General features: G+C 38.9%; 1 protein-coding gene across 5 annotated transcripts in view; it reads left to right on the top strand.

The window, feature by feature from the left end:
- The window catches only part of ACTN1 (actinin alpha 1), a 131,850-nt gene extending 117,676 nt beyond the window's left edge, over positions 1-14,174 (top strand). For 2 of the 5 annotated variants that reach the window (XM_058161901.1, XM_058161898.1), the window contains exons 16-21: positions 660-794; positions 4,418-4,597; positions 7,173-7,319; positions 9,718-9,783; positions 12,602-12,760; positions 13,653-14,174. In XM_058161901.1, the coding sequence (XP_058017884.1) occupies positions 660-794; positions 4,418-4,597; positions 7,173-7,319; positions 9,718-9,783; positions 12,602-12,760; positions 13,653-13,811 (846 nt within the window). In that variant the 3' untranslated portion in view covers positions 13,812-14,174. Of the gene's footprint in view, positions 1-659; positions 795-4,417; positions 4,598-7,172; positions 7,320-9,102; positions 9,184-9,717; positions 9,784-12,601; positions 12,761-13,652 lie in introns of all 5 variants that reach the window. The other 3 variants (XM_058161900.1, XM_058161897.1, XM_058161899.1) reach the window with 2 other exon arrangements.
- Positions 14,175-20,220: the final 6,046 nt, after the last annotated feature.

The following is a 20,220-nucleotide window of genomic DNA, read 5'->3' as shown; positions in this document are numbered from 1 at the left end:
TTTTCTGATCTCTTGTTCTATCGGAAGGAATCTTTGGTGTTGATTTCAAAAGCTAATTCTGAATTATATCTTATTCTTGACCTGTCATAGGGTAGATATTTACTGAGAGGCATGATGGCTTAAACCAGTGGTGGAATTCAACTTTTTTTAACTACCGGTTCTGTGGACGTGGCTTGGTGGGCGTGGTAGGGGAATGATACTGCAAAATCTCCATTTCCACCCTACTCTGGGGCCAGCCAGAGCTGGTATTTGCCGGTTCTCCAAACTACTCAAAATTTCCGCTACCGGTTCTCCAGAACCTGTCAGAACCTGCTGAATTTCACCCCTGACTTAAACCAGCCTTTTTCTATCTGATGCCGTACAGGTATTAATAATATGCTTACCAGAATTCTTAGCTAGCATGGCCAACAGCTGGGAGATTTCAGTAGAAATGATCTGAATATTTTTGGTGGGCACTATATTGTGGAAAGGTAGCTATAGCTATTAGCGCTATTGCAGATTAAAAATGATTTATTTGGAATTTATGTAGAAACTTTGGTATTTGTACTGGCATTTAGTATTGCGCAAATATTGCTTCACAAATTTCAGGAATCCTTTTTGTTTGTTCATGTTTAACAATACTGAGCTAAAAATTCTGAGCTTTTCTATTTTTGTGAAAGGTGAGACAACTTGTTCCCAGAAGAGATCAGGCCCTGATGGAAGAACATGCACGCCAGCAGCATAACGAGAGACTCCGCAAACAATTTGCAGCTCAGGCCAATGTCATTGGGCCCTGGATCCAAACCAAGATGGAGGTAAAAACTCAATGTTTAATTGGATACTTTTCTGCCGAAGAACTTACAATTTCGAAACACATTCAAGCCAAAAACAGAAAGCAAGATCTTCTAGGCTGCTTCCACACTTGATTTGAGGACATTTTGGGCCCTTCACATCAGCTGTATTCTTTGGGATTAATCCCCTTCTTGTAACATCACATGGCACCATTAGTCTGGGGGAGGTTTTCAGCTTCTTGAACTGCTGCTACTCCACAGAAAATGCTGAAAGATGGGTATTGTAGGGGGGCTTCCAGTTAAGATGGTGACATGAGAAACTGAGTCTTATGGTAGCTCCATTAGAAAAAATAACTTAAATATTCGCTTCCGGCCAAATTTATATAAAAGTTAAGACTATTTGAAAGTTTATTTTACAAACTGACCTAACCTTGACTTCAAACATCATCACTGCAATAAATTTTAAGGTACTTTTGGAAAATACAATATTGTAGCAATTCTTCTGCTGCTGATGGTTTCTCATGGATGGAAACTGTTGCCTCCTTCTCCTCCTTTCTTCTCTAGTCTTCTTCTGAAGACAGGGGTCACCCAGCATCTTCCTGTCATCCCCTGTCCTCTTGTGAATGAAGGTGATCTTTGCTTACACCACAAAATGTGATGAAGCAACAAAGTGTAGGAATGGGAACAATGCTTGCAGGATGACAGCACACTTTCAGGCTTCATATACATTGATGCTTAAGTTCACATTTGCTTGCTCACAATAAAAACTCACAGAGATGACACAGCCAGACTAGCTGCTTTATTGCAGGCATTAAAAAATCATTTACACATAAAAGAGTTCCTGAATATATACCATATTTTTCAGAGTATAAGACGCACCTTTTTCCCCTCCAAAAGAGGGTGAAAACCTGGGTATGTTTTATACTCTGAATGTAGCCCCGCACAGCTTCTCAAAAGGAGGTTTCAGAGGCTGAAAAAGCATCAGAAACGAAGCTTCAGAAAAGAACCCCCCAAACAGAGCTTCAGAGGCCTTTTTTCTGAAGCTCTCTTTTGGAGGCTTTCGGAGGCAGAAAAAAAAGTTTTTTTATAGAATTTTATTGGCCAAGTGTGATTGGACACACAAGGAATTTGTCTTGGTGCATATGCTCTCAGTGTACATAAAAGAAAAGATACGTTCATCAAGGTACAACATTTACAACACAATTGATGACCTAGTTTCAGAAGTTTCAGAGGCAGAAAAAAAAAAGCAAGGCACAGAGCTCACAACCCAGGAACCTGTTGCTAAAATTCATCTCTGGGAACAGCTGATAGGGAGTATTCCGGGAGGCCCATCCACCTGCCAATCAGCTTTTTTCTTATTTTCCTCCCCAAAAACTAAGGTGCTCTTATACTCCACTGCGTCTTATACTCCGAAAAATACGGTAGTTTACATATACACTCTTAAGTTAGGATGCCGGGACTGCAGCCCACTACCGGGCCATGGCCTATTTGGAACCAGGCTGCATGACTGATGTGCACACACAGAGCTCAACTTGTACAAGTTGAGCTGTGTGTGCATGTGTGCCAGCCCGCCACTTGTGCAAGTTGAGTTGTGGACATGTGCGCCTGCACTGGCCCACCGCTCTCATGGCCCAGTTCCCCTCTCCCTCCCTCCAACCAGGCTACCAAGTTGCAAAGGTTGGGGACCAGTGCTCTAGGTCTTTTCTTCACAGTCTTTTGAATGAACAGAAATTCAGCTGTTTGCTTCTGAGCCTTGACAAACCAGTTATGTTTTCGGCTTCACCAGCTTCCAGCCTTATAAACTATCCTTGGAGAGTTTGGAGGGCCAAAATGCTGGCTCTGCCATTTACTTATTTTTAACTCAGGGTCTCTATTGTTCATGAAATTTTTAAGGATGCGCTATAGGATATATAAGTATGACATTATGAGATAGACATGCTGTTTTTGCATTTTGTATAGAGATGGAGCTTACTGACTCTGCACTTGATAATACTCCTTTCAGCTTATCACGGAAGAACTCTACCCCAGCACTGTAAGCAATTTTAGTATAGAAATTCCCCTGATGAGTTGCTGTCTAGGGCTTTTCCTTCCTCTGAAGTGAAAAAGGACATTGTTATATAGAGGTATTTAAGGCCAGTGCCAAAAATTGTCATATTATTTATGGATTAAAATTATGTATATGTCTATATGGACATATATAGATAGATTAAAATATCTCATTAAAACCAGTAGGATGCAAAAGAGCTCAGTTTCTCATATAACAATTTCACAAACAATAGTGGGTGGGTGTGGGTGAGTGGGTGTGTATGGAAGTTTATATGAAGAAAAGTGAAGGCTATATAAGATAGGCTTTGGAGAAAGGTGACATTTGGCACAGATTTTGGTCTTCTAACATACAAAATGTGGCAATGGCTGAAATGGGATTGATAACCCTGTGATCAGTAGCAGGGATATGCAACTATCTTGTAACTGAAAGCCCTGTTTTTAAAAACAAATTTATCAGGGTTCCAGTGTGGTTACATTATGGGACCTGATGTCACTGGAATGGATGGACCCAAATTTTTGTATGTGTATGTATGTGTGTGTAGCTAAAAGGGCTGAATTGGACCTAGGACTCTGGAGAAATGAAATACATGTTGGAGCCACATTGAGCTTTTGTATTTTAAATGTATTTTTTCAGATTTGTTTCTTTTTAATTAGCTTTTGATTAACTTTATAATAGCTCACAACTGGATGCCTCTCTACATTGGCTGCAAACCATATTATGTGCATTTTTTGCCTTTTATTGCCTGTTGCAATAATTTTATTGGGCCTATTGCATTTTATCTGAAAAGAAATTACTCCCAATTATGAATTAAAGATTTAAAACAGGTTTCCTCCATATGCTGCCCTCCAAATGCATTGAACTTCATTTTGTCATCTTGCAGCCAAAGTTTTATTGCTTGGAAAGAATGGGAAATGCAATTCAATATACTTGCATTGAGTTAGACAGCAGTTTCAGTGATAAATGTCCAAGATAAGAATTACACTATAATTTTCTGTAGTGAAATAAGTATGAAGGTGTCCTTCAGTGGTAGGGGCAAGCCGAGTGCTAAAATCAATTTTTTTTACTACTGGTTCTGTGGGCGTGGCTTGGTGCGCATGGTGTGGCTTGGCGGGCGTGGCAGGGGAAGGATGCTGCAAAATCTCCATTCCCATCCAACTCCAGGGGAAGGATACTGCAAAATCTCCATTCCCATCCTACTCCTGGGGGTAGGATATTGCAAAATCTCCATTCCCACCCCATTCTGGGGCCAGCCAGAGGTGGTATTTGCCGGTTTTCCATACTAATCAAAATTTCCACTACCAGTTCTCCGAACTACTCAAAATTTCCACTACCGGTTCTCCAGAACCTGCTGGATTTCACTCCTGGGCAAGCCCTATGATAGATATTCTCCATCCACACCAGAAAAGACATCCTTACATAAGATCCAGTGTTCTGTTCTGTTTATCTTTCCTCTAAAAAAAGCTTACAAGTCAAGTCGAATTCTTTTGAGACTGCAAGGCCTGTGGTTAAAGCATTTTAGTTCATTTAGGGAACAGTTGGAGCAAATGCCTTTCATGTTGGAACTTGTTCCTTACCTCTCCATTTCCTCTGGCTCCTATAGGAGATTGGCTGCATCTCCATAGAGATGCACGGGACTCTGGAGGACCAGCTTAACCACCTGCGGCAGTACGAGAAGAGCATTGTGAACTATAAACCAAAGATTGATCAGCTGGAGGGAGATCACCAGCTGATTCAGGAGGCTCTAATCTTCGATAATAAGCACACCAACTACACTATGGAGGTAAAGACTCGGAGAATTGTATAAGCTTGCAAGGAAAGCATCTTTGAAGAGAATGAATGCTCGTATTACACAGTCCTGCTGTGTGTAAAAGGATTCCTTGCCAAAGGATGGCAGACCAATATCATTGGCTGACACTGACATTGTATATAAATATAAACACATGCAATGCAATGTTTGCTGTACTGTAAGCAAAGACGTAGTAAGGAGACCTCGAAAGTCCAGAATTTCTACTTGGATCTGCTTAGTTTAAGATAAGCAGAGGAATGTGGTTCAATTGGCAGCTGCCGTTCTCATATAATGAAGGTCGCATGGCACTTAGAGGTTATTTTAGGCAGAGGAATCCTAGAGTTTAAGAGTTTCAGGGTGCACTTCTTTCGGAGCATAGTGTGGTTGTTGAAACAAATGGCTGCCATGGAAGTCTTATCCATTCACAAAATAGCAATCATAGTAAGCATGGCCAGTTACAAAGCACTTATTTGTCCTTTCTCCTTTACCAAACTGATGAGTTGTAACCAGTGGCGAAATTCAATTTTTTTTACTACCGGTTCTGTGGGCATGGCTTGGTAGGCGTGGTGTGGCTTATTGGGCGTGGCAGGGGAAGGATACTGCAAAATCCCCACTCCCACCCCACTCCAGGGGAAGGATATTGCAAAATCCCCACTCCCACCCCACTCCAGGGGAAGGTTATTGCAAAATCTCCATTCCCACCCCACTCTGGGGCCAGCCAGAAGTGGTATTTGCCGGTTCTCTGAACTACTGAACTCTGAAAATGTCCACTGCTGGTTCTCCAGAACCTGTCAGAACCTGCTGGATTTCACCCCTGGTTGTAACCCCGCAGAATGCTCACTCAATCTTCAATTTACCATAGGTTTTGCGGGGAGGGGGGGCGAAGTGGGCACATTTTCAAACAAAGCAATTAACTGCCTTTGTTTACCCTTTTCTTTTTTCTGAAAACACGTTTCCTATAAAGAATATCAGGATGTTCTAGTCCTTTAGTTTGGAGCCTGCCAGCTTCCTTTCTAATTTTGTCTAAAATTAAGTAATATTTGAAATACAGGTGGCCCTTAACTTACGACCACAACTGAATCCAAAAATTATATTGTTAAGTAAGAAAAGTGCTCCTTTTTACAACTTTTCTTGCCACATTTGTTAAGTGAATCCCTGCAGTTGTTAACTTAGTAACACAGTTGTTAAATGAATCTGGTTTCCGCATTGATTTTGCTCATCAGAAAGTTGCAAAAGATGATCCCAGGGCCCCGGGACACTGCAACCGTCATAAAAATGAAACAGTTGTCAAGCATCTGAATGTTGGATAGGCTGCAACGGTCATAAGTGTGAAAAATGAACGGTCACGAAACGAACTGTTGTAAGTTGAGGACTACATGTATTTCAAAATGAGTGTAGAGCAGAAAGCTTGGCAGGCCCCAAGTGAGGTATTTTTAGGCTTGTTCGTCTCCATGACCACCATGTTGGAGATCCCAGGAGGAAGGAAAAAGCCCTCAAGAGAATTAAAAAAGGCTTTGCCATCACTGTGTCTGGCAGTAATTACAGGATGTCGACTGCTGTTTCCAAGACTGTCTCAGGTCCCAGTCAACTGCTTTAGGGACCCAGGATTATTATTTTTTTCATTGTCAGAATGTTGAAATACAATACTGTTGCATCAACCTCTCTAAACAAGAACACAGGGAGCAAAGATTTAATCCTCTTTACCCACATACACAGAAATAGAAAACCAAAACGAAGTACCTTCCCTTGAGCCAATGGAAAGATGTTGTGTATGTGTGCAATTAATGAAAAAACTGATTTATGTGTGGCCCAATTCCAAATCGGCATGTTCTATAAAGCAAAGAGTTACTTGTTGACATTTAATAGAACGAATAACATGGCCATAAAATCTAGAAATACCTTTATCCTTAAGCTGGTTTTTTATCATTGACAGCTGTATTGATCCTTAGCCACATATGTAGACCTTCTCCAGTGAATCCTTTCATGACTCTCAATGGTGCACTCATCTTCACTGAAACTCAGTCCTTCTCTTTTCTCTTCTCTTCTCTTCTCTTCTCTTCTCTTCTCTTCTCTTCTCTTCTCTTCTCTTCCCTTCTCTCCTCTCCTCTCCTCTCCTCTCCTCTCCTCTCTCCTCCCCTCTCCTCTCCTCTCCTCTCCTCTCCTCCCCTCCCCTCCCCTTCCTTTCCTCTCTTCTCCTCTCCCTTCCCTTCCCTTCCCTTCCCTTCCCTTCCCTTCCCTTTCCTTTCCTAGCATTGTGGATTTCTGAAGGAAGCTGGGTGTTCATATAAAGTAGCACCTTTTCCTATTAACATATTTTATTAAAAGGCATACATTTTTGTTTGCTGCAGTAGTTTATGCCTCTTTATAAAATTTGTTAGCCAGAAAAGGTGCTACCAGACCTTTGATGTTTTGCTTCTGTAGACTAACACAGTTTTCTCCCATTATCACTACTTAAGTAACATGTTTCAAGAGTTCCTTGACTTCATTTGAACTAGGCATCAAATACTGCCCTTCAGCTTAAGATGTCTGGAAATAAGTTATCTTTGATTGTTGTTTTTTCCCCTTCCAGCATATCAGAGTGGGTTGGGAGCAACTCCTCACAACAATTGCTAGAACTATCAATGAAGTGGAGAACCAGATTTTGACTCGGGATGCCAAAGGAATTAGCCAGGAACAGATGAATGAATTCCGTGCCTCCTTCAATCACTTTGACAGGGTAAGAAGGAAAGAAATAGCAATACTTGTAAGCACTCAAGTGGCAATCTCCTTGGGCTGAATGAAAATTGGAAGTCCCAAATCCTAGTATCAGTCCAAATATTATTTTGAAATTCATTGTGAAACCCTTACAGCCAGCATCTTTCAAAGGAAAGATTAATAGAAGCAATTTAATTACATAGTTTGTTCATTCTCAAATTTTGGCTCAATATCTCTTCTCAGATAAAAATTTAAAGGCCCAGTCTCATTGGGTGAGTCTTAGTAGCTAAATGATCACAGGATTGTATTATTATGTATCAATTTATTTACACGTAATTCCATAGCTAGGTTTATATATGTTAGTTGTACAACTGTTCTCAGGGAATGCTCTTTGACAATGTATTTCAATATTTTACATTTAAACAGCATCATTCCCCATTTATAAGCCTTTTTGCTAGATTTAAGCCTAATCTCAGAAAAGAAAGTTTTTCACTTAAAGCATATATATCACTAAAATCAGAGCAAACTGGTTTTGCTGCTGGACAAGCAGTTGTGTCTTCCTTTCAGAAAGAGTCTCTGTTCTTGACTGTATCTCCTCTGTTTCACATTTGTTTTTACCTCAGGACGGTTTTTAGGACTTTTTCTCAAAAAGGCCAACTTTCATAATATAACCTGTCCTCCAATTTAAGACACTCGGGTCTAGGTAACTTGTTGTATTCACTATGACCACAAGGGGCACATAGATTGGCTTCTCATATACTGTAGTTACAAGAGCAGAAGTCAAATCATAATCTAACAGAATGCACTGAAACTCGACTCTGTTTCCCAGTAATTCTTTCCCTTAGCTGCAATTCAATAGAGCTTATATGTGTACTGTGGGATTTCTTGATTTCCATTTTAATACTGTGCTGGTTCACATGATGCAACAAATCAGCATTACTATATCTATTGACTTCTCCTGTGATTGTGTGTGGCTAAGATACTACAGATTGTTCAATCTGTGGTTTGTTTAGCATTTGCTATGAACCATAAATTCTGGGTTTTTTCTCTAGAATTTTTTTTCCTGACTTCTTCATTTGATTTGATTTGTTTTGAGATGAACAAGTAGGAGCCGTTGGTTCAAACAACAGGGTGAAAAATCCACATCCATTCACAAGAAAATCCAGTGTTATGCCATGTGAACCATTTTTTAAAATAGCTATATGTATGTATTTATAAATTGAAGATGAACATAGAAAATATCAGACAGAATTCTAATGCAGATTTAGGCTCGTTGATTAAAAATTACCGCACTTGGTTAAAATGTAGTTACGTATAAAAGAATATCCTTTCTGATGTCACTATAGCTTCTTAAGACCTATAATTTATTTCAAAAGATTTTATTCTTATTTTGAGAGCACGATCTTGAATTCATTGTCTTTGTGTGCTTGGCTGCTGGGTAAACATGGCAATTTTAAAGTTATATAATCCGTGATAAGAGGTGATATGAGGGGCAAAGCCACCTTCAGCGCTTGCTATGAGCAGTGGTTGTTATGCGCACACTTGGCTAGTAAGGTCACATTTTGAGTAATAATTTTTTTTAATGCATTGGCACAGTGAAATGGTAACACGGTGTCTAACCTGTGCACTTTTTATTTTCCCTCCCTCTGTCTTTTTCTGCATGCCATTCTTCTTCCATGTATCTTTCTTCATTCACTGCATGTTGCACTTCTGTTTTTGTTTTTTTCTCCTCACACCTTTTTCTGTTCCTTGGTTTTACATCACCACCAATGCATGCCCTGCTATCTGGTACACTGCATAACCAGGACCACTCCGGCACTCTTGGCCCTGAAGAATTTAAAGCCTGCCTCATCAGCTTGGGTTACGATATTGGAAACGATGCGCAGGTACTGAATGCTAGTGGAAAACATCTCCAGATATTGAAAAATGAGGAAATAACAATTTTTTTCTCCTCTTTTGTTTGTTTGTTTTTGTTTTAATCCATCTCTTGTCAATGCTCTTATATTTTGTTGCACATATTTCCATGTATTACTTTCTGGTTTTCCCACAATTCCACTGTGCTGTTTCTTTTTATGCATTTTCAAACTTTGGTGTTAAACTTTCAATTTGCCTAATTCCCTAAAATCTTGCTGTCTTGCCTTCACTTTCCATTTTTTATTTCTTTGATGTCCCCATAACTATTTTTCTCCTTCTCTACATTTAAACTTCCATCTCATTTTATGAAAAATGTCCAAATCTTATTTTCTCAATTTATTTTTAACGTTCATTACATGCAATGCTTTATCTTCCATTCCTTCTTAATGAATATCCATTGCTTATAACATCTTCTATGGGTTCATCTCTTCTCGGACTTTTTCTTCATTCTGTTTCTCCCCCCCCCTTCCCCCTTTATTCTTCTGTTTTTAAACTCCTCTTTATAGAAGAAGACTGGCATGATGGATGCTGAAGATTTCCGCACCTTCCTTATCTCCATTGGTTACAATATGGTAATGTAGCATCAACAGCACTTCTTTTCATATTGGTATAGTTGGCCCTTAAAAAGGGAAAGGGCATACATCAAAAACTGTAAGGTAAAAATACATGTCCATGATTTTCAAATAGAAAATTATTTAAAATCTTACATTTTTAAAACTGTGCTGAAAGAGAATTAATGCTTATTAATTACAGACAGAATTGTCTAAATATGAGCTATGTTTTTCAAAAGAAACAGAACGTTGCCTGACATTAGTTCCTTTGGGAATCTTCTGAATAAAAGAAATAATATAGTAAAGACTGAATCAAAATTATATAAGGTCTGTTCTCACAGGCTGTTTTTCTGAAATAATTAATGTTTATTACTAGACCATCATGCAAATGCATAACATTTCTTTTCAAGACCACTTCCTTTCTGCTGAAGGAGTAGTTTTATTTTTCCAGATTGAAATTTCTTTTCAAATGTTAATTCCTTCAAACTTTGGGAATGTAGACATGTTCTGTCACTACTCTAGGAAATGCATTATCTAGTTATGCATTTCACATGTACTCAATCCAGGAATCACATGAGTAGAAAATATTAAAATGACAACAGAATCTCTGAATTCCTCTAATGCCCACTAATCAGAGCAGTGACACTCACCTGCCATTAGCATTCAGAAGAAGCCAGCATACATTTCTGCACCACCTGCATGTACGGTGTGTAATGTTTGGTGTGTAATGTAGCACTGCAATCCAGTGACATCTGCAGCAATGACCCCATCTGGGCAGTTCAGCTTCTGTTTCGATCATAGTGGCAGTGCTTCCATAATAATGGAATTTGCCCCCAGTCCTGCAATTTCTCAGCCAAGACATTTTTTGCACACATTTGTGTTGTCAGCATCTTACAGTTCAACAGTTGTGTGTTCCACCACCAGCAGCTGATTGCTCTAACACTTCCAATGCACACGTAGAGGTAAACCATGGTGATCAAATTAAGGTTAGCCCATCAGGGGTTAACAATTTGGACAGCTTTCTGACCTCATTGCATTTGCAGTTAATCATGGTATGACTGTGAAATTTTACTGGAGAGAATGCTTTATTGAAATTGATGTAAAAACATCTGAGTGTTTTTCTGTCAAGTCAGAAGGTCAGGCCAGATATCTCAGTAGAAATGATAAAATACATTACTTGTGAATGAACTTATCTTGATTTTTGGATTTCAGTGACAGCTACGGGCTGACCTTTAGATAGTGACTCAGAAGTTATTTTATCAAATCCGGTGGTTTCTAGTCCTTCTAACCCTTAACACAACCAGTTGTCATAATTTTCAAAGAGTTAAACCACAGGTTTCAATATGTTAGTATAGGTTATAAAGCTCGGTATGACTGATTTACAATCTGCATATACTTTACTTTAGCAATAATAAAATATTACATGTTATAAATAAAAGCATCTACCGTTTTTTTTGGAGTATAAGACTTCCGGACTATAAGATGCACCTACCCTTTTTTGGGGAGGAAAAAAATATATATCTGCCTTTGCCTCCTTACAGCAAACAGCCTGTTTCAGTTTCATTTTCAGCACAGCCTGATTAGCACAAGAAAAAAAATCTGCCTCTGCCTCCCATCAGTTTGCCTCCTTGCAGCAAACAGCAAACAGCAGAGGCTGAAAATGGGGCACAGAGGTGGCAATAGGCAATGGCAATCCTTGCAGCCTGAAACAGCTGATGGTCAGGAGGTCCATCCGACCAACAATCAGCTGTTTGTGCTAATCAGGCTGTGCTGAAGTTGAAACTGAAATTGGGTGTTTGCTACAAGGAGGCAAATTGCTGGGAGGCAGAGGCCAAAGGGTGGGGGCTGGTGGGTGGGCGGGACTACATTCGGTGTATAAGATGCACCCAAATTTTCACCTTCTTTTAGAGGGGAAAAAAGTGCATCTTATACTCTGAAAAATATGGTAGTTGTTTCACCGATGGGATTGCAGAGCAAAATGGTCTTTAAAAAAAAGATTTTAAAAGTCCATAGGTAGAAATCTCAGTAGCCCTTAATTTGGAAATTATGCCTCATTTGAATGATGATGGGTAAAAAAAGCGGAGTCGGAGTTTAAAAGGAACCTCTAGGAAGAGTAGAAAAAAAGAAAACAATTATAGGAAGGAGGATTACAAATGCAGAGTGCTGGAAAAAAAGATAGGCAAAAGAGGAAGAGGGCAAAACCTGGCAGAGCTGTCTTTTTGCTGAAGTCACAGCATCTTCTAGGGTGAAACTTCAGCAGGTTGAATGAGATTTGTATATTTCTATTGGGAAGCAGTACAGAGGAGAAAAAGGACAGAATCTGACCTTTCCTTTCTTGCAGCCATGTGAGTCTCTTAACTCTAATCCTTTCCCCTTTTCCTTTTATGTCAGTTTGCATTTTATTGTGAGGTTGTGTGTTGAAAATCAATAAAGCTATATTTTTAAAAAAAGGGGGGGGGGAATAGCTTCAGACATATTGGATTTGGGTCCCTTGCGCCTTCAAAATGCATTCAGATTCATTGTAGTTTGGGCTGAGAATCATTCCCTTTGCATTAGTTGCTCTTCAGTCTGGTTAAACTCATGCTGGTTGAGGATGATGGGGGTTTTAGACCCCTGCATTTAAAGGGTAAGGAAATTATCCTAGGGCAGGGCTCCCCAAATGTGGCAGCTTTAAGACTTGTGGACTTCAATTCCCAGAATTCTCCAGTCAGCATAGCATAGCTGTCAAGTTTGAAGACCTGTGTCCTAGGGAATAGTATGTAAGTGCAACCAATTTCTATTCAATGATTTCCTGCCACCGTTGGATTAAATTGTTGCTGAATTTTATTTCCTGGCCCAGGGTGAGGCAGAGTTTGCTCGAATCATGAGCATTGTGGATCCCAATCGCATTGCAGTGGTGACATTCCAGGGCTTCATTGACTTCATGTCCCGGGAAACAGCAGATACTGATACAGCTGACCAAGTTATGGCCTCTTTCAAGATCCTGGCTGGAGATAAAGTAAGTTCAGATTGAGTGAAAAGAATGTTGACTTGTAGCAAAATTTAAGATTGATTTCAGGTTATAATATAAATACAAAAGGAAGATTGTAGTGACCACTATCCTAGTGTGAACAGATAGTGTGGTTTTTCTTGAACTACCTGAGCATCTGGAACTTTCCTTCAGTTCACCAATATTTTATTTCTGTTTGAAGCCATGAAAGAAATAGTGGAGTTGAAAGTTTAATAATGGATTGAATGTCTTACACATTCTCTCTTAAATACACTTATTGAACTCATACACTACGATAAGTCAAAATAACTCTGTATGCCTATTTATTCATCCAGGCATTCAAGCCTGTATTTGCATGATCCCTCTCTAGATATATGCTCTACAGGGGTGGTATTCATTTACCTTCGCTACTGGTTTACAAATGGCAGCATGTGCATGTGCAGAACGTCAAAAACAAGACGTGATGACGTCCGAATGGGTGGGCAGAGCCTCCTGCAGCCACCTCTACCGGTTCACCCTAACCGGATAGAACCAGCTTAATACCACCACTGATGCTCTAGCTCAGGGCTGTCAAACTCCTGTCTATTGTCTCACACATACGTGTGTATGTTCACACACACAGCATGCAGCTTGTATTTTTTAAAAGTAAGAATTTTTAAAAAGAAACAGATCCTAAGTATCCCTAAGGAAAAACCTGGTATTTTTCATTTAAGTTTCACACGGCACTCTTATTTGCATTTTAAAAACAAATTAGCCTATATCAACTGCAGTTTTCTATAATACATCCAATTAAAAAGGATTTGAATCAAACTGTTTAGCGAATAATGTCTGTTTGATATCAATAAGCTAAAGCTTTTAATAAGCTAAAATGGAAAATGGGCATCTGTGTATTCTCTTGCAGAACTATATCACTGTGGATGAATTACGGCGGGAACTGCCTCCAGATCAAGCTGAATATTGCATTGCTAGAATGGCACCTTATACCGGGCTGGATTCTGTACCTGGTGCCCTGGACTACATGTCTTTCTCAACAGCTCTCTATGGCGAAAGTGACCTTTAACTAACACCTCTCTATCCACACCACCTGACCCTGTTCCATCCAGGTGCACTTTTTGTTCTATCTGCAAACAGGCTCTGAGCTACCTTCTTGTCCCCCTTCTTGCTTCCACATCAAAGAACAGCTTTCCTTTGGGATGGGCGGGGAAGGTCTTGGAATGAAATAGCCAATCACAGCCTTGAAAAAGGGCGGTTTCCAAAATTTGCAGGGGGAGGTGGGACGAGGTTACATTTAAGCAAACTTATTTTATTATAAAAAAAAGTATTTTTCTCCAAGGTTGAAGCATAAATAGAAAAACGTTTAAAGTATTACACCAAATATGGCTGGTGAGGAAGTCCCCCCCCTTTTTTTTTTCTTTTGTTCCAACATAGGAAATGGAGGTCAGTGTTGTATTCCATTCTTATACCTGAAGCCTGGCACGCTTCTTCTATCCTGAGTCAACTTTCTCACCTGTCTCTTATTTCTTTATCGTATTGTTTTACAGAGAAGGAGATGGGCAAGTGCATGTATTGCTGGTTCACTCATTTCATGAAAATATTTTACAATAAAACTTTTTGAGATTGCTGTGTTTTTTTAGGGAAAAAATAATGTACACAGCTCATGTTTTCATATTTAATTAAAGTTACAATCTGCCTACCTGTGTATTGTTGCTGAAACTTGTCTGGTCTCCAAATATGGCGCTTGAGAGTTGGCATCTTTGATATTGCTTGTCACAGACCATATTAAAAAAACTCTTGTAATAACAAATTTAGATGTCATTATTTTGTCTGTTTCATTTACTTAACTCTATTTAACTACATGCTTAAATACATATTTGATAATGTGGGAAGGTACAATATTCAATTATTTTTTTTAAAAAAAACAGCAAAACACCAAAATGTATCCCTCTTTCTCCTTTGAATGCATTGATGTTTATAGCCCTTGTGTTACCAAGTCTAGGCTGAGAAGCTAAACAGCTTGCATAGTATATGACTGAGAAACTCCTAGGGAATATCAGGGCAGTATGTTAGGCAGGAGGTCAAAGAAATATCCTGGAAAACAGCAGCTGCACTTCCATGTTGTTGCCAAGAGAACTATATGGATATATCAGTGAAGTCACCGTGGGACAAGAGAAAGGGAAAGGAAGAAATGTGAGAGTTAGTGGAACACAAGAGTTAACGTGCTGGATTGAGTGTAGTTCTCCCTTTAGAGAAGGGAGTAAGCTGGCTGGGTGATTTTGGATCAGGGACTTTCAGCTCTTGATTAGGAAGTCAAAAAAACTTCTACCAACTCACACTAGATCGATGTGATGGATTACGGTCCCTAATCTTCATAGGACTTTATCCTGCAATGGATTAATTTAAGATGATAATGGTAACTTTTATTAAGATACCGGTAGTAGCATATTAGCATAAAGAAATAGAAAAGTATACTATTGAGATGATATCTTAATATATTCAGAGTGTGTTTATGTATATATTGAATCAAGAGTAGACCTGTACTATTTTATTTGGTAAACCGATTCCTTAGTAAGAATGCATAGGAGTAGAACGTTAACTATTTCTCCCATCTGCCTTGATAAGTTATCTCAGTATCTCTCAGTCTTGTCATTCGAAGGCAAAGACCTTAATCTTCCATACTCTTACTATTCTACATTTGATTCTAAATAAGAAAATACCATGCATAAAAGTTACATTTTAGAAAATATATTATCAACATGCATCTCTTTACTAAATCAATCGATCAATCTAGTATTTGTGAGGAAGAAGTATTTTTTTTCCTTTACCAGATTTTCCCCCAAGAGTATTTGGGTCTGTGTAGGTGATATGGATTCTTGTTAAGAGTACTATAATTTAATTATTGTTCCAAAAATAAGATTCCTGCTTAAGCAGTAATCTACAAATCCACAGGGGGCACTTGTTTTTTCCCCTTGGTGTTATCCAATAACACTACGGCTAATTACAAGAATCCTGTTTCTGAATACCCTCAACTGCTTTATCTTTAAGATAGAACATTTAATGATAGTCATAGGGTACAAATAAGCAATCAGGAAACAATATCAATATAAATCGTAAGGATACAAGCAACAAAGTTACAGTCATACAGCCATAAGTGGAAGGAGATTGGTGATGGGAACAATGAGAAGATTATTAGTAGTGCAGATTAAGTAAATAGTTTGACAGTGTTGAGGGAATTATTTGTTTAGCAGAGTGATGGCGTTCGGGGAAAAACTCTTCTTTCTAGTTGTTCTGGTGTGCAATGCTCTATAGTCGTTTTTGAGGATAGGAGTTGATCACTTGCTTTTATACACACACATACACTTCAGATATTTTACTTCTTCCTTCAGTTGAGATGCTCTTAGTTAACTATTTATTATGCCTTACTGTACATGATCTAAAGGTGGTCTCTTTAAAATTAAAGTTGAATGCAGCTTAGAAGTTCCATTACAAACTTCCCTAAAAGCTCACTGTAGTTATATCAATCAGTTTTCTTTCATAATTTCATGAGGCTTACTTTCAAACAGAGTTGGGTTGCAGGTAGCTAAACAAACAGGCAGATAGGATATACATGCGAATCATGTGAAGTTAATCATTTAGTAGTATTCTACTGGAGTTCCTGCCAAACCTCATGTTTTATATAATAGGAAAGGACAGCATTTTCCGGATACTGGTAAACTGCAACAATAAGCAACCCCAACCAGCATTGCCAGTGACCAAAATATACTGAAATAACATGTAGTTGAGCAGTATTTGAGGAATAAGTGAGCATATTTGTGTATTTAAAATTATCCCCCTTCTATCACTTCTGAGTGCTCAGAACACACAAAATGGCGTTAAAATTTCAAACACTGAAATAAAATCATAGGGATGGAAGATTGTTTCAAACAAATGATTGTTTAACCTTTGAAAACTTGAGACAGAGCACCTTTGACTCCCAAAGGCAGGCAGAAGGAAGAAGAAATTCCTTCTCATTTTGAACGTAGATCTTCCTCTAAAGCTTCCACCCATTGGTTCTGGTACTACCCTCCTACACTTTCTCTGTGACAGCCCTTTAACTGTCAGGAGATGACTGTTGTCTCCCCTTTGCCTTTTCTTAAGGCTAAAGACACTCAGTTCCTTTAACCAGGATTAACCTCCAAGCACTTTACAATCTCTGGTACTCTGCATTCTTTCCAGTGTTGCGCATCATCTTTATATTATGGTAACCCAAACTGACACAGTATTCCAGGTGCAATCTGACCAACGCAGTTTGGAAGTAGCATTTCCCCTAATCTTGACATTACACTTCTGTTGGTGCAGCCCAGGGTTGCACAGGGTTGCACAGTTTCAGCGGCTGTAGTGCACTGCTGGTTCATACCTTAATCTGTGGTCTACCAGGGCATCCAGGTCCTTCTCACAAGCACTATCACTTACCTTATGTTTGCACCTCTGATTTTTTTTCTAATTTCAAAATTTCAGAGTTTTCACTATTGAACTGTATATTCTTGGACAAGGCCCAATCTTCAATTTTACATATACAATCTAAATAAAACACCCCCCCACACAATCAAACAGCTTGTGGTTTTTCCAGGGATACTCTAGTAAACTCCATTGATTTTCTATCCCGCTTCCCTCAACTTTGCTTAATACAGATACTTTTTCTCATCCATAATCTGTTCATACCACATGCCCAAAGTAATAATTTTCAGTTTGCTTGCTCTTCCCCCTTATGGAAAAGGTTGTTTTATTTGGTTAGGATTGAGTAATTGGTTCTTCTTAAAAGTTCATTGGTTCCCAATAAACATTTCCAAAATTATAATTTAAAGGCATTGTAATTCTCTCATTCTTGGTCTTCAGCATGCATTACTGTTGCAAAGACCACTGCATTAACTATTCTGATCTTTGATGTCCTTAAATGTCTTTATCCTTTAAAGCAGGGGTCTGCAAACTTGGCAATTTTAGACTTGTGGCTGGCTGAGGAATTCTGGGAGTTGAGGTCTACAAGTCTTAAAAGTTACCAAGTTTAGAGACCCTGCTTGGGTCCTGGTCTTTTCTTTCTAGAAACTGAGCTGATAAAATCATATTCCAGACAGAATCTCACATTCTTCTCGGGCCTAAAACCATTTTACTCTGTTTGGTTTCTGTTTTGATCATTATGGTGCTTTCCTATGCTTGTAAGCCGAATATAGAATAGAATAGAATAGAATTTTTTATTGGCCAAGTGTGATTGGACACACAAGGAATTTGTCTTGGTGCATATGGTCTCAGTGTACATAAAAGAAAAGATACGTTCATCAAGGTACAACATTTACACACAATTGATGGTCAATATGTGGGGGCTCCCACACTCTGGAACGAACTTTCCCCGGGTTTACGCCAAATACCCGACCTGCGGACATTTCGTCGCGAACTCAAGACTCATCTTTTTATCCGCGCAGGGCTGGCTTAAATTGGGATTTTAATGTTTAAATTTATTAATTTTAAACGGGGTTTTCTTAGTATGGTAAATTTTAATTATTGGGCTAATTTAAAATAAGTTTTTTAAATTGTATTTTAAACTTGTATATTGTATTGTCGGTTTTATTATGCCTGTACACCGCCCTGAGTCCTTCGGGAGAAGGGCGGTATAAAAATCAAATAAAATAAATAAAATAAATAAATAAATAAATATATCAATATAAATCATAAGGATTGCCAGCAACAAAATTACAGTCATACAGTCATAAGTGGAAAGAGATTGGTGATGGGAACGATGAGAAGATTAATAGTAGTACAGATTTAGTAAATAGTTTGACAGTGTTGAAGGAATTATGTGAGACTGTTTATTGGGAAGTGGCTCACCAGGCTAATGCAGCCTGTTATTAACACACAGCTGCCTGCAATTACAATTACTGCAGGCTCGAGTCCCACCAGGCCCAAGGTTGACTCAGCCTTCCATCCTTTATAAGGTAGGTAAACTGAGGACCCAGATTGTTGGGGGGGGCAATAAGTTGACTTTGTATATAAATATACACATAGGATGAGACTATTGCCTTACACAATGTAAGCCGCCCTGAGTCTTCGGAGAAGGGCGGGATATAAATTCAAATTATATATATATTATATGAGACTGACTTCAAGTATTCACATTATATGCTGACATTCTCCATACAGTGAAGTTCTAAGTGCATTCGTGCTCTTGCCGAGTATTTGCTGGTCCGAAGAAAAAAATGTTGCGGCAAAAATTTCTACCGCTATGTTTCAGTTTGTTTAAGAAAAATGTTATTTTATGGTAACTAATTACACCAACAGTTGTGACAGTTATGAAGGTTGCATCAGTACAGCAAACCTATTCAAGAGTTCTGCTGCATCAGCTATTTGGTCTATCTAGGACAGTGGGGTCAAACTCACATCGTCACGGCACCATCACATGCCGTATCGGGACTTTTTTGTGGGCATGGCCAGCATGTGACACATCCGGCACAAGGGCTGGGAGTTTGACAGCCCTGATCTAGAACAACATTCATAGATGGACCAATTGGATTTATTTGGGAAGTTCTGAAGCTTTGGCTATAGCTTTCCAATTTAAGGATGCTGATGCTGCCTCAGTCCATGAGTAGGACACAAAAAGAACTCTTCCAAATATTAGTTAAATCACATTCAGCCTGACACAAACATGTTATTTCATCATTTGTCAGATTCTAGTTGGTACATTCTGGTGGTATCAATTCTTACAAATATTCCTTTCATAGATAGTCGAACCACTGCAGAAAGTAATCCCTGACAACAGAAAAATACAAAACTACCTCCAACCATTCTTTTTTTGAAGGGCAGAACTGGTGGCCCCTAGATATGGAAATATCACTAAATTTGTGAATGTTAACTGTTTATTAATACATAAATACTCATTTTTTGCTTCCAGATTTAATCTATATCTTAAGTATAAAACATATCAAGACAAAATATCAAGTGCTGATTATTCTTATACATTCAGCCTGTTCTTCAAATTGCTATAACTACTGAGAACAACCACACAAATTTGAAATGAGTAAATCCAATTGGATGGTGACAATCTTTAAAGACAAATTCAACTTAACATCACCTCTATTCCTAAAATCAGTTAGCTCAGGGGTCTCCAACCTTGGCCGCTTTAAGCCTGGCGGACTTCAACTCCCAGAATCCCCCAGCCAGCAAAGCTGGCTGGGGAATTCTGGGAGTTGAAGTCCGCCAGGCTTAAAGCGGCCAAGGTTGGAGACCCCTGAGCTAGCTCACCTAGCCCAAGTTTTTCAAACTAAGGCAATCTATCTAAAATCCTAGGCAGGGAGCTTTTTCCACCTAATTTTTAGTACAGTATTTTCTGAATTAGAGAAGCCAAGGATTCAGCCTTACCCGGGTATATATTTAGTTTAAGATACTGCTGGTGCCAGTATTGTACACCAAGCTGTACAACTGAACTAGGGATAAAGCAATAATCC

This window comes from Ahaetulla prasina, chromosome 1 (assembly GCF_028640845.1).
Source record: "Ahaetulla prasina isolate Xishuangbanna chromosome 1, ASM2864084v1, whole genome shotgun sequence".
Taxonomy (NCBI): Eukaryota; Metazoa; Chordata; class Lepidosauria; order Squamata; family Colubridae; genus Ahaetulla; species Ahaetulla prasina.
The sequence above is the reverse complement of the archived record's forward strand: the minus strand, read 5'-3'. Positions and strand labels throughout refer to the sequence as shown.